At 43.1% G+C, this 18,341-nt stretch overlaps 1 protein-coding gene across 5 annotated transcripts in view; it reads right to left on the reverse strand.

Annotated features, from left to right (window-relative positions):
- The window catches only part of LOC139558802 (TGF-beta receptor type-2-like), a 58,714-nt gene that overhangs the window by 33,204 nt on the left and 7,169 nt on the right, over positions 1–18,341 (reverse strand). For all 5 annotated transcript variants that reach the window (XM_071374237.1, XM_071374242.1, XM_071374239.1 and 2 more), the window contains 2 exons: positions 8,324–8,474; positions 7,552–7,742 (listed from right to left, as the gene is read on the reverse strand). In XM_071374237.1, the coding sequence (XP_071230338.1) occupies positions 7,552–7,742; positions 8,324–8,474 (342 nt within the window). The remainder of the gene's footprint in view (positions 1–7,551; positions 7,743–8,323; positions 8,475–18,341) is intronic.

Here is an 18,341-nt window from a genome sequence, read left to right on the forward strand (position 1 = left end):
TCATCAGAGGGGGGGCAGTAGAGGTGGTGAGTGGCCTGGGTGAGTGCTCCTTGATGTTCCTCTGTGTTGGTTTGATGGGTGGCGCTCAGGGGTTAAGTCAACTGTTAACACCCATAAATTAATGGTTTATTGCTGGGCTTCGCCAGCATATGTTTTCACTTGGCATACTCTAAGCCATGATGTCAGGCTTCAGACCTGACCTTGTGAACTCTCTACAGATGTCGTCTCTACCTCTCTTCACAATAAGGTATTGCTGCCTTGCAATGCAATAAAAGTCACATAAAACACTCATAATAGTTATTTTTCTGTATTTATCTCATTGACGAGATTTTCTGTATAAAATATGATTTGTTTATTGTGTGCAAACCTTTACGTTTTGTGGTGAGTGTGTGTTTTTGTCTGTGTGCGTTTGTGTGTGTGTGTGAACATGCGTGAATTTTTTTAATTTTTTTATTTTTATTTAAACTTTCTTTAACTAGGCAAGTCAGTTAAGAACAAATTCTTATTTACAATGACGGCCTACCCCGGCCAAACCCGGACGACGCTGGGCCAATTGTGCCAACTAACAAATGTAGATCGGAGGGCCGTCAAACAAAATAGACCAATGAAGCGCGGGTAAACTGCGCGTGTATCTACAACTCTCTGAGGGCTGGATATGGCAGGGGGCCAATGCCCTCCGGCATGGCGCACGTCGTCCGCGTCGTTACACGTGCATGCATATGTGTGCATGTATATGAGTGTGCATACTGTCTTAAAAATATACACACACACTTACACATACACCACCCATGCACGTAGCACTCGCTTGCACAGGGCCGGCTCTAGCCTTTCGGGTGCCCTACGCAAGATTTGCAGCACATTTCCTGCAATTATACACATTATGCCATTGGGTGGAGAGAAATGTTTACAGTTTTAAAGCAAATTTCCTGCAAATTGATACATTTTGTAACGACTTAGGCAATGTTAATATGATATCTGAGTGAGAATGACTAACCCCCTGGAGGTTTGCCCCTTAGACAAACTACATTGTTAAAATGAAGTGCTTTGAAACACTAAAACTAGTGGCAACTGAGCTGCCACCACCTTAAAGGAGACAGAACCTTAGCTTTGCTGGAGTATTGAAACACATGGGTGTGAGGGTATTGGGACAGATTTAAAGGGACATTTCAAAATTTTCACCTCATTCATCATCTCCAACACCACCCCAACATCAACATATGTGAAATGGCACGTTTCTATGTTTTGTAGAGAAAAATATAGAGGAAGATAAGTGTTTCTAATGACATCATATTTGGTTAAAATCACATGATGCATACTGATGATGTCATTGGAAACACTTATCTTCCTCTATCTTTTTTACTACAAAACATACAAACACAATTTTCACATATGTTGATGTTTGGGTGGTGCTGGAGATGATGAATATGACATTGACATTTTTTACAATTTCTCTTTAAGGTGTACTGAAACATTCATCCTGAGGTATTCTGAAACATGACATGGTTTGTTGTAACGCCATTTAATTAAGAGTTGTGCAACACCTTGCCAGAGACTTGGAGCAATAACCCAGAAAAGGTTGAAAACACTATTATGGTGTTTTGAGTCCTGTGTAGTGCAGAATTAGATCCCTTCTCTTTTAGTGTTGTTTACACTCTCTAAAGCTCCCAAACACTATGACGGTGTTTTGAGTCTTGTCTAGTACAGAATTGGAAACCTTCTTCTGGAGTCAGGGGCGAAAATCTGATATCAACCTTGGAGGGGACAATTACATTAAATTTTCTCAAGAGCAATTCCTGAGGGGGACACCAAAAGTAGTGCTGTAACACATAGCATACGTTGTTATATGTTAAATGTATATTGAGGAACCATAATTCCTACAACTGGATAATTGATAGGTACAGTAGTTAACTGAAGGGTTTTCCCAACTTGTTCAAATGTTTAAATCATTATAATTCTACTACTAATAATAGTTATAGCAGTGCTCCTTACCAGTCCAGTATGTATGCATGCAGGTATTCGTACTTACAACCAGCAATTTCAAGAAAGGTCAGTAGGTGACAATGGTACTGTATGGGTGTAGTTTTCATAAATACAATGAACATGGTGTGATCACATCTAAAAGAATCTCCATTGAGAACCATCACAAAGTTGGTCTCCGTATTGAATTGACCTTTTAATTTGACTTTTTCTGATACATTTATATAGTCATTAAATATGTGCACCTGGCCTGAGTCTACTACAATATCTTTGCAAGAACAAAAAGCTTAAAATAAGTACAGTTCTAAAAGCAAAATAACTACTTCAATGAAAAACCCAAATAAATCAAACAAAATATCCTTCAGTCAGTGTCTCAACTCTTCAAACAGCAGCTATGGACAAGTATGTCGCACAAAGTATGCAATTTTAAATAAAATAACATGAAATAAATAATTTGTAAGTGTACTGAAAACTACTAAACAAAAGAACAAATATCAATTACACCAGGGGTTCTCAAACAGGGGTCCATGGACTAATTGCAAGGGGTCCGTGAAATAAAAAAGTGTAATGAATGTAGTCAGTACCACAAGGTTTCCAGTAAATTTACATATAATATAGAGGGGAGGTCCCTGAGGACCGCACAAAACCTTGCCTGCCTTGCCTCAAAATATGCAGGGGTTCCAGTACCCCAAAAAGGTTGAGAACCATTGCTATACACACTACTGAACAAAAGAACCGAGCATATGTTTGCGGGTTTCCTCAACAACACATCAGTTGCCACTTTCGCAATGCCCTCGCCTGTTGTCTCCGACACCCTGTATAGCCCAATAAACTCCTTGTGAGGGACATGGTCATGGTCAACATAACGCAGACAGACATTCTCCTGTTCAGCACCAGAGACATCTTGAGTACCATCAACAATTAATGAAAATTGTACAATCGGAAGAGACCTAATCTCAGCTGCAATGCCTCGAATGACTATTGGCCATGATGTTCAGAATTTCATTCTGTGCTTTGGGGCCTGTGTACATTGTGGTACGCTCTGTTAACCACTTCAGTAAAATGGGATCATCCTCTTCTGCCCTAAGTTTCAAAATCTGGTATAAATTCCCACTGTCATCCGTGTGGCCTCTAAAGGCTTGTCCCTGTCTTACTACATGCCGCACCGAACTAACAATTTTCATCAAGCAATGCCTTGCGTCCTCCTGCTGTTTCCCCCACGCGCTGGATAACTGGACACTGATTGGATTTAGCTGGTGTGCTGTTACAGTTACAAAGTGGCGGTGGGTTTGGCAGTTTTGATGTGCTGTGAATTTTTCAATGGCTTTTCTCCAGTTCCTAAATCCTGCACTAATGAAGGCTAATCTGCTCTTTGGCCAAAAGATGGCTGGCTTGAAAACACAACACTCCTTTTATTGATGGATTATAATGTAGCCAGGGGAAATCGCGAAACCATCTCTCTTGAAACGTCAACACTCTGTTGGCAAGAGTTTGCGGTTCTATAAATTGTGGGTGTGGCTGATATGGTTTTGTGCCATCACTGAGGTAACTGGACAATGCTGTGCCACTGTCCCCTATACTGGTGCTGCTGGCAACAAGGGTGACACTTGGTCCTGCCGTGGCTGTGACACTGTCCTCTGAAGTCTCTCTCCCTGGCTCTTTCCCTTTCACCACCCTAACTGACTCACAGTCTGTCTCCTAGAAAATAAATAAGGTGTTTGCCGTACTCCTAACTACCGGTACCCAAAACTACACAATTAATCACAACAGCAATACCATTGCCGTAAACAAATCTTAGTTTAGTCACCAGTTTAAGTTGAGAGTGGGGGGTATCCGTGGCATTTTCCAATTATGTCCCTATTTTACAAGTCAAAAAAATTGAGAACCTTTCATAATGTTGCCAAACAAAGACTCAACAAACTTACCTGAGACTCCCTGTCTCTGCCAATCTGTCCCTGCATATCTGTCCCCAGCTCTGCTGTCTGTGCCATCTGTTGCCTGCTCTGCCTAATGACATCATTGTGAAACATTTCCATTAGCATTTCACTTCTTTCTTATGAACATTTTATCAACTAGTCTTTGAGATTAGGCTACTAGAGTTCTTACTATGCGTTTTGGTGTACTGACAAATACTCTGATGTCCGTCTTCTTACTTTTTTCTACCTGGCTGGCTGGCCTAGCTGCACACACATTTACACAACACATGCTGCAACCTTTTGTAATTTTAATAGTTTGTTTCATATTGGCTGGCTTCCAACAATAGCTGAATTTGTTAAGCTAGCGAGCACCAATTCCGTTTCTGTGTGTTTGCTATAATCTTTGCTACCTGGTTAAATAAAGGTGAAATAAAATAAAATAAAAAAGGTTCACTAGCGACAATTTATCTTTTGCAACGAGACCATTATATATATTTAAGACAATGGTAGAAGAGAGTGTAGTTCTGTTCTGTTCAGTTTGGACTTCAGTTTATCGCTAACCTTATCGCAGGGACTTTGAAGCACTCCAGCTGCTCTTGGAATAAACTGACGATAGCAAAGATTCCATCTTTGACGACGCCACATAAATGGAATAGGTACTAGCTAGCTTGATAGTTAATGTTTGCTTTAGTTTGCGCGCTAGCTCTGCAAATTCAGCTAGTGTGTGAACCCTGCCAACATAAAAATAAATAAATAACATTGCTATGGACCTGCTATGGATTGACTGGATTAACCTCACGTCAGTTACGTACATGTCCCTTTCGGACAGTAGATACGAACCCTCTATTACCTTGCCAGCTAAAGAACTGGCAGTGGATCAAACCATTGTGAGGCAAAGGGCGGGGGGGTCGCAATCTTTTGAAACTTAAAAACGCGCTATTAAGTGTCTATAATCAGCACAAGTGCTTTCATTGCGTATTATTAATATTATTGAAATTACATAGTTATGTTTACAGTGATATATTGGGGGGGACAAATCATATTTTTCCCAAGATGGGGGGGTCGTGTCCCCCCCGTCCCCCCTGGGATTTCCGCCTATGTCTGGAGTTTCCAAATACTGTAATTACTAATGAACTCCTCATTGGTAATTCTAAAAGGTCCAATGCTCAGTATAATGCTCAAACAAAGAACAAGAGAAAATATTGTTTTGTGAAAATACTATTTCATCAATTTGTCCAGGATAATAATTATTGAGTACAAAATTACTTTTTCCAGACATGATTTGAAGCTTGAAATGCTTTCTCTTTTCTTTGCAACTGATCAAATGACAACAAAACATTAACAGGTCTTTCACATTTTCAGTTGAGTTGACATTAGTCAAATCAAAATCAAATCAAATCAAGTTTATTTTATATAGCCCTTCGTACATCAGCTAATATCTCGAAGTGCTGTACAGAAACCCAGCCTAAAACCCCAAACAGCAAGCAATGCAGGTGTAGAAGCACGGCGGCTAGGAAAAACTCCCTAGAAAGGCCAAAATCTAGGAAGAAACCTAGAGAGGAACCAGGCTATGAGGGGTGGCCAGTCCTCTTCTGGCTGTGCCGGGTGGAGATTATAACAGAACATGGCCAAGATGTTCAATTGTTCATAAATGACCAGCATGGTCAAATAATAATCAGGAGTAAATATCAGTTGGCTTTTCATAGCCGATCATTAAGAGTATCTCTACCGCTCCTGCGGTCTCTAGAGAGTTGAAAACAGCAGGTCTGGGACAGGTAGCACGTCCGGTGGACAGGTCAGGGTTCCATAGCCGCAGGCAGAACAGTTGAAACTGGAACAGCAGCAAGGCCAGGTGGACAGGGGACAGCAAGGAGTCATCATGCCCGGTAGTCCTGACGCATGGTCCTAGGGCTCAGGTCCTCCGAGAGAGAGAAAGAAAGAGAGAAGGAGAGAATTAGAGAGAGCATACTTAAATTCACACAGGACACCGGATAAGACAGGAGAAGTACTCCAGATATAACCAACTGACCCTAGCCCCCCGACACATAAACTACTGCAGCATAAATACTGGAGGCTGAGACAGGAGGGGTCAGGAGACACTGTGGCCCCATCCGATGATACCCCCGGACAGGGCCAAACAGGAAGGATATAACCCCACCCACTTTGCCAAAGCACAGCCCCCCAAAGCATTAGTCTGTGATTCTTGTCTTGATTGACTTTGATTAAGGACTGCCCAGCCGATGGGTAACGTAGTTTGTATATACGTTTTTTTCTGCAGGGACACAGAGAAATAGTAAATAATAATAATCATGATATTACATGAAAGCATAATTAGGTTATCAAATCCTATAATATTAATAAATTGCAATATGAATATACAATTATTAAACATATCGGTAGCAAGCAAAATGCATATGTGATTAAGCTATGCAAATATAGCAACAGATAACAATATGGGTAACACTTTACTTGACACCCAGTGTCATAACACGTTATGACATGGTCAGAACCATGCCATAACATGTCATAACAGATGACATAACTTGTCATAACCTGTCATAATATGGTCATTACACTGTCATGACCCATATATTTACACCTGTTGTGACATATATTGTGTTATTTCATGGCCGGTTATGACACCTACATTTATTGAAATTATTTTTTTCACTGCCGGTCATGTTTTTTTAATCATATTTTAAATAACTTGTAGAAAATACACTTTACGACACTGTCATGAAGCATTACGACCATCCTTTGTCACTTTACTTAGACTAAGAAAATACACTTTAAGACACCGTCAAGAAGCATTTTGACCATCCTGTGTTACTTTAATTGGAAAAAGAAAATACATTTGATTCTCGGACCAAGATTATAACCAAACACTACAGCCAAAATGCCTCTGCGATGTAAAACCTGTTTGCAATCTTGTACCCAAAGGTTGCAAGATCGAATCCCCGAGCTGACAAGGTAAACATCTGTCGTTCTGCCCCCTGAACAAGGCAGTTCACTGTTCCTAGGCCGTCATTGAAAATAAGAATTTGTTCTTAACTGACTTGCGTAGTTAAATAAAGGTTAAATAAAAAATAAATAAAACATTTGGAGGGTGTACAACAGTACACACATGTTAGCATTCATGTGACACCTTACATGACAACCTAATAAGGAAGTGCATAAGCGTTTATTACAACATATGGTTGAAGAACATGTGTGAGTTACGTCAAAAGTGTTAGTAAACTACATGATCAATTGTAATAGCTATCCTACAAAACACAATCAGCCATGACAGGTGACATAGCACCAGATGGGGACTCCCAGAAGGTTTTATTTTTTTAACCTTTATTTAACTAGGCAAGTCAGTTAATAACAAATTCTTATTTACAATGACAGCCTAGGAACAGTGGGTTATCACTGCCTTGTTCAGGGGCAGAACGACAGATTTTTACCTTGTCAGCTTGGGGATACGATCTAGCAACCTTTCGGTTACTGGTCCACCGCTCTAACCACTAGGCTACCTGCCGCCCTATAAAGGTGAAGAAGACACGGTTGTTGCACTCACATGACCGATCATAATGCCTACAAAAGGCAACCTTGAGCATGACATAACAGGTGACATTGCACTACATAGCAGGTGACATAGCACTACAGAGGGACTCACAGGGGGGGAAGAAAAGGTGGTCGTTGCACTCGTCCTCGGAGCAGGAGCAGATGAAGAACTGGGAGCCCATGCCATTCCTCTCCCTCATCTCACACTTGCTGTTGTTATAGTCCTCCAGCACCAGACCATGCAGCTTATGGGCTGGGTTGTGGCATATCGTGTCTATGGTGACATTGTCGTCTTTCTTCCTCCTGGAAACAAGACAACAGGAGCAATTAGTTCCACTCCAATTCTTTTTTATTAAACAGAGAGAACATTTAAGCTATTGATAAATACAGCAATAAAAGGGAAAATAACTTTTTTTAAACTAACAAACCGCAGTCTAAGCATTAGGGTAATGCTTTGAAACAGGGGTCAGGTTAGGTTGTACAGAATGTATCCCCCAGTTACAAAATACCACCGTAAACGTGCAGTGAATAATCCTGAAGGTGCACAAATGGACCTACAAATGGGCTCCTCAGGTCTCCTGCTGGGTGGTGTGGAGCGTATGTAGTGAAACCCTTTTTAAGAGGTGTTGCTGTGAACATGGCATTAGGAGTTCAACTGACTTCAGCTCCGAATGCTATGAATGTGATGACATAATGTGGTATTGCCTTCAGCTTCGAACAGGAGGCCAAATCTAGTTCTCCACTTTCTTTAGTGGGATTAGTGGGTGGGGCACTTTTGGGTTTAGCTACTTAGCTAAACCTTGTACCCACTACCCAGCATGCTCAAGTTTAAAGGTCATTCCAACTCCCAATGAGAGATGATGAGGGGTGCTGTAGTCACTCACCAAATGCTGACACACACGTCCTCTGGATGGGGGCAGATGGCTGTGATGCTACAGTCGGTCATACAGCTCCCTGTGCCCGTACAGCTGGTAGACTCAACGTCACAGAACTTACACAGACGCTTCAGCTTCAGCATAGTCATTGATGAGGACACTGAGGTGGAGACACAAAGAGATAGGGGGAAAGACATTAGATTGATCGTTTATAAAGAGGTATGGTTACGTAAAGCAGTCAATAGTTTGTCCATTTAGGTTACTCATGTGTTGTGAAATATGTTCACTCTTCACTGCAGCCAAGATAAGACATTTGACCGGGATAAAATTTGATTGCGCTCGAATACAGCTTTTAACGGCAATGTTACCGTGTTCGCGGAGATAGCATTCGAGGTAAACGCTGCAGATGTTGGCTCAAATGGAAATCACCTTTAAATGTTTTGGATTGAACCCCAGTCATTATTTGCTTTCTTAAATGGGCCTAAATTGTATTGACCCAGAGAAGATGATAACTTTGCTCGACTTAGGAAACTGACATTTCCCTCCAACTACACAGACAAACAAAAGGCTACAAACATTATAAAGGCGAACTTTCTCATCTAATATATTACATATTAATCTGAACCTTTCCTACACTGGAAGAGTATGGCGTGTGGTATATCAGTGAGTACAGTGAAACATTAACCTCACATCTCAATCCAGACTACGTGAAGGAATGTATCATTACTGTGAGACTTGACAATTTTACTTTGAAAAGAATATGTGAAATAGACAAAAAGGAATGTCCCTTCGGTACCATGTATTGTCGTGGAAAATTACATAATTAGTCATGCTATCCCGTGTTTTATTGTTTAAAGAATTGTCTCTTGTTATATGCTAGTGTTTTTTCTAACCTGATAAAAACTGGTCTTTGTGGGACTTAGTCATAGGACTGGGCGTATAGCTAAGGTCCGTTTGGGTGCGATCGCAGCATGTGACATCCCGTAGGTTTACTATATACCGAAAGTCACATGTATGGAAACTTGCAGAATGGAGACATTATAGTGTTTACTGTTGTGAATGCAGTTATACGGTTGAGCCCTCAGGCTATCAACCTCATGCTATCTTAAATATGCACAGACAACTAATTGCCTTTTACATACTGTCTGCTGACTGCCACGTATACAAAAAGGATGTATTTTTCTATAAAAGCAGAGACCCGGCTATGTTTGAAGGTTTCAACTCTGAACCATTCTTGGTGAAGGTTGGTTGCTTCATTTAAAAAAATCTTTAAACATTTTCATTTGAAAGAATCTGCAGTCTCTCTCTTCCTATAGAATTGCTACCACAATATGGCGACGAGGATGGGATGGCTAATTCTGCTTGCTCCAGAGGAGACAGCGGTTAAACTGTGTGCGCAGGAGCTGCATTAGACGTGGTTTAGTGAGTGGATACGCAATTCCGAACAGACAAAATAAATTACGGGTGAGACTGATTTTCTTTAAAACATCATAGAAAATCCTGTTCTAAGAACAGGTTGTGCACATTATGTCTTTGTTGTAGCAAAAACACCCCTAGTTAGAAATGTTATTGTAGTAGAGTTATTTCTGAATAGGGGAAGTCCTAGAAGTAATTCCACGGCAAACATCCTGTTGAAGCAGTGTAACCCTGTAGGAGCAGGGGACATCTCCGATTGGGATCTTTCCAGAAATATCCTGGTTAGAGACAGGGGTTGTGTTTCTCTGTTGAAGCAGAGAAGCGGCCATGGGATGATATGACACGACTACGAGTTACGTGATTCCAGGGCACAATCCTGAGATAGACAAACATAAATATTCCTGCAGGTTTATATATATAAAATAACATATTAAAAACATTGTTCAAGAAAATGAATTGTACTGGTAAACAGTTGGTTATGATTGGGAAACCAGATAAAATGTAAACCCTACACGGAAATGTGCATTGGAGGAACTACCATGTGGGTACAACATTTAAAATGACATAAGAGTAATTCCAAAATATTTTGATGGAGAAGAAATGACTCTTTTCAAATTCTAAGAAAGGAAGACGTTCCTAACCAAATACTGTTTGTTTTGTGTGTTTGTTTCTGTTTCCTGAGTGTGTGTATTGACAAGATATTTATATTGTGGATGGACGATGGACCCTATCAGCACGACTGGCTGCACTGTGTGATTGAATAAAGCAACACATATTCTCCAGTAGTAAATTGGCAGACGTTCCAGTATTGGTTCTAATACAAGAGATCAAAACCTTTACCAATAACTTTATCTCTGGGGAAGTGGGTATCACTACCTTGGAAAATTGTTAAATTGGCACATATTAGTGCCATGAGTGAGTAAATTTAAACACTCTGGCCACGGTAAGGAAGAGGTAAACTATAGCAAATCCATAGAGAAACTAAAAGAAGCGCAAGTGTATTCTACCAATTCGGCTCAAATACGAAAAAATCAAATCATGGATAAATTTGGCAGCATTTCCCTGCTGACGGGAAATATGCTAGAGCCGATACAAATTCATTGCTTTAACTAATTAGGACAATTTGCTAGTTACGCTATCCGTTTGAACCGCATAGCATATCCTTATAGCAGTATGTACTAGTAATATATGTTAGCTAGCTACCTAACGTAAGTTGGCTACTAATACATCGAACTTGCCTGTATATTAACTATATGTAATCTAACTACCCAACGTTTATTGACTTGATTATTCACGTCATTCTTAGCTTAGCTAAATGGTATAGTCGTTGTGCATTCTCATCGGACATTGTTAATTCGGGTGCTTCGTAAATTCGCTTTGGCTATCTGCTCAGATTTCAGAGCACTCTCATCTGAATGTACCAGAGCGCAGAATAACTGATGAATATACTAATGCTCAACACCCGTTGAATATAGTCAGTAAACGTTGGGGGTAAAGAAACATAATTCAATTGTTGTCAACAGCACAGTTAGTCACCATCGCTTTGGATAACATGCCGAACCAAATCTGCTAGGGTGAGTAGACTAGTCAGAGTGAGGAGGTGTTCTCATTTGCGTTTGGAAGTAGCTAGTAAGCTAGCCAACTTTAGCTAGTTAGCTTGGGTGCTTGACTGCCGTTGTGAGGTACGAACTCTCAGATCAACCCTGCCCCTCGGCCGGAGTGGGCAGTGTACACTCTGAACAGTCTGAATTTTCAAACACCCGAAGTTGTAGTAATTTGCTAACAAGCTAGCAAGAGGCTGCATAGCAACAGCATCAACTTCCGGTAGACATGCAAAGCTCAGCTGAAAGGTTACCATTTGTTTACAGTATACTAAAATGAGCTAATAGTATATAGTATGAAGTATATACTCATTGAGTATGTGTTATATAGTATATTAGTATGGGTATTTGTACACCGTTTGGGTATGTGAGTATATTGATAAAATGTGTACGTATGTTTTGATTGCAGGTTTCAAACCTGCTATGTAAATGGATACTGCGGGGGTAGCGGAAAAATATGGAGAAGTGAGTGTAGGGGCAATATTGGCAAAATTTACAACAGGAAAAGTATTATATTTATTGGGGACACAGGCAGAATCGAAAGCGATATGACTACTACCCATGTCTTTGAACATGGGACCAGTAACAATACCCAGATAATTTTACATGGCGATGGGTGTGGAACTAATTTAGGGGTTGGATAATCCTTGCGAGAATCAAAGGCAGTGGATATTAGGTAACATATTAAAATTGTCAGTACATATGGGCGAGAGCACGAATGATGTTTACAAATAGTCCAACTTTGTATCACGCCTCATTAAAACAATTGCTAAAAGGGTGTACATTTGAGGTTTCTGTGATGATACAGTATGTAGTGACTTATTATTGGCGTAAAATTATGAAGAAACTCATATGCCAGACATCACCACGTTAGTAAACTATTGGGTAGAGCAGGGTCACAAGGCATCACATGGTACAACCAGCGTAAAACAAGAGATAACATATTTGGGCGTTTCGATTTCGGAAGGCACGAATCACACTACACGTGATCGAGTAGGAACAATACGTTCCTTGGCAAAACCAAACAGTCCTTGTAGACTCAAGAAAACCCCAGGGGTTTTAATCTTGTGAGACACTTTATTACGTCTTCTTATAAAATAGATGTATACAATTGACGAAAGGGAGGAGAGGTCACGAGTAATTAAAGTGGCCTCACTGTGGACAGAAGTTATCGTGTTTGTTTGACTGTAATTTAAAACGTATTGTTCACCTGGTAAAGTAAACGTTAGACGGAAAGACAGAGGTAGAGTATAGTAGTGATTGAGAGGGCTTCCGAGTTAAAGCAAACAGGGGAACCCGACCCCTCCTGTCTCAGCCTCCACTACTTATGCTGCAATAGTTTATGTGTTGGAGGGCTGAGGTCAGTCTGTTATATCTGGAGTATTTCTCCTGTCTTGTCCGATGTCCTGTGTGAATTGAAGTATGCTCCCTGTAGTTCTCTCTCTCTCTCTCTCTCTCTCTCTCTCTCTGTCTCTCTCTCTCTTTCTCTCGGAGGACCTGAGCCCGAGGACCATGCCTCGGGACTAGAGATCGACCGATTAATTAGGGCCGATTTCAAGTTTTCATAACAATCGGTAATCGGCCTTTTTGGACGCCGATTATGGCCGATTACATTGCAATCCACGAGGAAACTGCGTGGCAGGCTGACCACCTGTTACGCGAGTGCAGCATCAAAAGGACCTTGTGGCTGCAAGGAGCCAAGGTAAGTTGCTAGCTAGCATTAAAATGATCTTATTTAAAAAAAACTATCTTCACATAATCACTAGTTAACTACACATGGTTGATGATATTACTAGGTTAACTAGCTTGTCCTGCATTGCATATAATCAATGCGGTGCCTGTGTCACGTTCCTGACCTGTTTTCCCTTGTTTTGTATTTATTTAGTATGGTCAGGGCGTGAGTTGGGTGGGTTGTCTATGTGTGATTTTCTATGTTGGGATTTTGTGTTCGGCCTGGTATGATTCTCAGTCAGAGGCAGCTGTCAATCGTTGTCCCTGATTGAGAATCATACTTAGGCAGCCTGGGTTTCATGTGTGTTTTGTGGGTGTTTGTCTACCGTGTTAGGGTTTTCACCACACGGTACTGTTTCGATTTTCTGCACTTCGTTTATTGTTTTGTATTTCAGTGTTCAGTTTCGGTTTTAATAAATCATCATGAGCACGAACCATTCTGCATATTGGTCCGATCCTTCTCGCCTCCTCGTCCGATGAGGAGGACGAAATAGACAATCTTTACAGCCTGTTAATTTATTATCGAATCACAGCCTACTTCAACTTCACCAAACAGGTGATGATTTAACAAAAGTGCATTCGCGAAAAATTTACCTAACCATAAACGTCAATGCCTTTCTTAAAATTAATACACAGAAGTATATATTTTTTAAACCTGCATATTTAGTTAAAAGAAATTCATGTTTGCAGGCAATATTAATTTACGGAAATTGTGTCACTTCTCTTGCGTTCAGTGCAAGCAGAGTCAGGGTATATGCAACAGTTTGGGCTGCCTGGCTCATTGCAAACTGTGAACTAATTTGCCAGAATTTTATATAATTATGACATAACATTGAAGGTTGTGCAATGTAACAGCAACATTTAGATTTAGGGTTGCTACCGTTCGATAAATTACGGAACGGTTCTGTATTTCACTGATGGTTTGTTTTCAAATGATGGTTCCGGATTTGACCATATTAATGACCAAAGGCTCGTATTTCTGTGTTTATTATATTATAATTAAGTCTTTGATTTGATATTTGATAGAGCAGTCCAACTGAGCGGTGGTAGGCAGCAGCAGGCTCGTAAGCATTCATTCAAACAGCACTTTACTGCGTTTTGCCAGCAGCTCTTAGAAATGCTTGAAGCACAGCGCTGTTTATGACTTCAAGCCTATCAAATCCCGAGATTAGGCTGGCAGTACTAAAGTGCCTATAAGAACATCCAATAGTCAAATGTACAGTTGAAGTCGGAAGTTTACATACACCTTAGCCAAATACATTTAAACTCAGTTTTTCATAATTCCTGACATTTAATCCTAGTAAAAATTCCCTGTTTTAGGTCAGTTAGGATCACTACTTTATTTTAAGAATGTGAAATGTCAGAATAATAGTAGAGAGAATGATTTATTTCAGCTTTTATTTAATTCATCACATTCCCAGTGGGTCAGAAGTTTACATTCACTCAATTAGTATCTGGTAGCATTGCTTTTAAATTGTTTAACTTGGGTCAAACGTTTCGGGTAGCCTTCCACAAGCTTCCCACAATAAGTTGGGTGAATTTTGGCCCATTCCTCCTGACAGAGCTGGTGTAACTGAAACAGGTTTGTTGGCCTCCTTGCTCGCACACGCTTTTTCAGTTCTTCCCACAAATTTTCTATGGGATTGAGGTCAGGGCTTTGTGATGGCCACTCCAATACCTTGACTGTGTTGTACTTAATTAAGCCATTTTGCCACATCTTTCGAAGTATGCTTAGGGTCACTGTCCAGTTGGAAGACCCATTTGCGACCAAACTTTAACTTCCTGACTGATGTTTTGAGGTGTTGCTTCAATATATCCACATCATTTTTCTTCCTCATGATGCCATCTATTTTGTGAAGTGCACCAGTCCCTCCTGCAGCAAAGCACCCCCACAACATGATGCTGCCACCCCAATGCTTCACGGTTGGGATGTGGTTCTTCGACTTGCAAGCATCCCCTTTTTCCTAAAAACATAATGATGGCCATTATGGCCAAACAGATCTATTTTTGTTTCATCAGACCAGAGGACAAAAAGTCAGATCTTTGTCCCCACGTGCAGTTGCAAACCGTAGTCTGGCTTTTTTATGGCGGAGAAATGGAGTCTTTCTTGCTATGCGGCCTTTCAGGTTATGTCGATATAGGACTCGTTTTACTGTGGATATAGATACGTTTGTACCGGTCTCCTCCAGCATCTTCACAATGTCCTTCTGGGATTGATTTGCACTTTTCGCACCAAAGTACGTTCATCTCTAGGAGACAGAACACATGTCCTTCCTGAGCGGAATGACAGCTGCGTGGTTCCATGGTGTTTATACTTGCTTTTGTACAGATGAATGTGGTACCTTCAGGTGTTTGGGAATTGCTCCCAAGGATGAACCAGACTTGTGGAGGTCTGCAATTTTTTTTCTGAGGTCTTGGCTGATTTCTTTAGATTTTCGAATGATGTCAAGCAAAGAGGCACTGAGTTTGAAGGTAGGCCTTGAAATACATCCACAGGTACACTTCCGATTGACTCAAATTGTCACGCCCTGACCTTAGAGATCCTTTTTATGTCTCTTTTTGGTTTGGTCAGGTTGTGATTTGGGGTGGGCAATCTGTTTTGTTTTTCTATGATTTTCTATTTCTCTGTTTTGGCCGGGTATGGTTCTCAATCAGGGACAGCTGTCTATCATTGTCTCTGATTGGGAACCATACTTAGGTAGCTTTTTCCCCCACCGTTCTTTGTGGGAAGTTAACTTTGTTTGATGGCACTTAGCCTTAAGCTTCACGGTTTGTTTGGTAGTGTTTATTGTTTTGTTCGGCGTCATTTTTATAAATAAAATAAAATGTACGCTCACCACGCTGCACCTTGGTCCTCATCTTTCAACAGCCCTGACAGAACTTCCCACCACCAAAGGACCAAGCAGCGTGCTAAGGAGGAGCAGCGTGGCCAGGGGTATGAGACAACCTGGGAGGAGGTGGAGAGGTGGTCGGTCGACCCAGGGAGAGTGCCAGAGCCCGCCTGGGATTCTATGGAGCAGTGCGAAGAGGGATACCGGAGGATCGGCGAGATGAACACGGCTGGCAAGGTAGCCCGAGGGGCAGCCCCCAACATTTTTTTGGGGTGGGGGGAACACGGGGTGTGTGGCACACGGGGAGTGATCCGTGGCACGAAGCCTCCAGTGATGATCCATGGCACGAAGCCTCCAGTGATGATCCATGGCACGAAGCCTCCAGTGATGATCCATGGCACGAAGCCTCCAGTGATGATCCATGGCACTAAGCCTCCAGTGATGATCCATGGCAGGGAGCCTCTAGCGACGGTCTCCAGTGACGGCCTCCAGTCCAGAGCCTCCAACGACGGTCCCCAGTCCGGAGCCTCCAGCGACGGTCTCCAGTCCGGAGCCTCCAGCGACGGTCTCCAGTCCGGAGCCTCCAGCGACGGTCTCCAGTCCGGAGCCTCCAGCGACGGTCCCCTTTCCGGGGCCCGCAACGAAGGTCCCCAGTCCGGAGTCTCCAGCGACGGTCACCAGTCCGGAGCCTCCAGCGACAGTCTCCAGCGACGGTCTCCAGTCCGGAGCCTCCAGCGACGGTCCCCAGTCCGGGGCCCGCAACGAGAGTCCCCAGTCCAGAGTCTCCAGCGACGGTCTCCAGTCCGGAGCCTCCAGCGACGGTCTCCAGTTCCGAGTCTCCAGCGACGGTCTCCAGTTCCGAGTCTCCAGCGACGGTTACCAGTCCGGAGCCCCCAGCGACGGTCTCCAGTCCGGAGCTTCCAGCGACGGTCCCCAGTCCGGGGCCCGCAACGAGGGTCCCCAGTCCGGGGCCGGCAGTGAGGGTCCCCAGTCCGGGGCCCGCAACGGGGGTTCACAGTCCAGGGCCCGCAGCTAGGGTCCCCAGTACGGGGCCCGCAACGAGGGTCCCCAGTACGGGGCCCGCAACGAGGGTCCCCAGTCCGGGGCCCGCAACGAAGGTCCCCAGTCCGGAGTCTCCAGCGACGGTCACCAGTCCGGAGCCTCCAGCGACAGTCTCCAGCGACGGTCTCCAGTCCGGAGCCTCCAGCGACGGTCCCCAGTCCAGGGCCCGCAACGAGAGTCCCCAGTCCAGAGTCTCCAGCGACGGTCTCCAGTCCGGAGCCTCCAGCGACGGTCTCCAGTTCCGAGTCTCCAGCGACGGTCTCCAGTTCCGAGTCTCCAGCGACGGTTACCAGTCCGGAGCCCCCAGCAACGGTCTCCAGTCCGGAGCTTCCAGCGACGGTCCCCAGTCCGGGGCCCGCAACGAGGGTCCCCAGTCCGGGGCCGGCAGTGAGGGTCCCCAGTCCGGGGCCCGCAACGGGGGTTCACAGTCCAGGGCCCGCAGCTAGGGTCCCCAGTACGGGGCCCGCAACGAGGGTCCCCAGTCCGGGGCCCGCAACGAGGGTCCCCGCACCAGAGGCGCCACCAAAGTGGGGTGAGCCAGAGGTGGAGCGGGGTCTACGTCCCGCACCAGAGCCGCCACCGCGGATAGATGCCCACCCAGACCCTCCCCTATAGGTTCAGGTATTGCGGCCGGAGTCCGCACTCTTTGTGGTTTGGTCAGGGTGTGATTTGGGTGGGCATTCTATGTCCTTGATTTCTATGATTTGTGTTTCTATGTTTTGGCCGGGTATGGTTCTCAATCAGGGACAGCTGTCTATCGTTGTCTCTGATTGGGAATCATAATTAGGCAGCCCTTTTTCCCACCTGTGATTGTGGGTAGTTATCTTTGTTAGTGGCACTATAGCCCTGTTAAGCTTCACGATTGTTTCTTCGTTCCTTGTTTTGTTGGCGACATTTACAAAAATAAAAGAAAATGTACACTCACCATGCTGCACCTTGGTCTCCTTCTGACGACGGCCGTGACAGAGAAGTTAGTGAAATTCTACATTTGTATAAAAATATAAAGGTATCAGATCCGGCCGTAGAGGGAGCTCCCAAATAAGTAAGACCTGGCTATTGGTTTGTTTGTTTTGCCCTACGTATTACCAGCGCGCGCACACACACACACACACACACACCACACACCACACACACACACACACACACACACACACACACACACACACACACACACACACACACACACTATGAATATTAGTTAGTGGTGTTAATACCATGTTTGATTTATTGTGTGGGGTCTTTTGAAATTTGGTTGTAAACCAGGTAAGCGGAATGATGGAAGTATTTGAAATGTTTTAAATCGTTTTTTAAGAACAGGGAAAGAAAAGAGAAAAAAAATACTTAATAAGGCTGGCTGACCTATAACCTATGTTCTGGCTTCCTGTG

The sequence above is a fragment of the Salvelinus alpinus genome, chromosome 29 (genome assembly GCF_045679555.1).
Source record: "Salvelinus alpinus chromosome 29, SLU_Salpinus.1, whole genome shotgun sequence".
Lineage (NCBI taxonomy): Eukaryota > Metazoa > Chordata > Actinopteri > Salmoniformes > Salmonidae > Salvelinus > Salvelinus alpinus.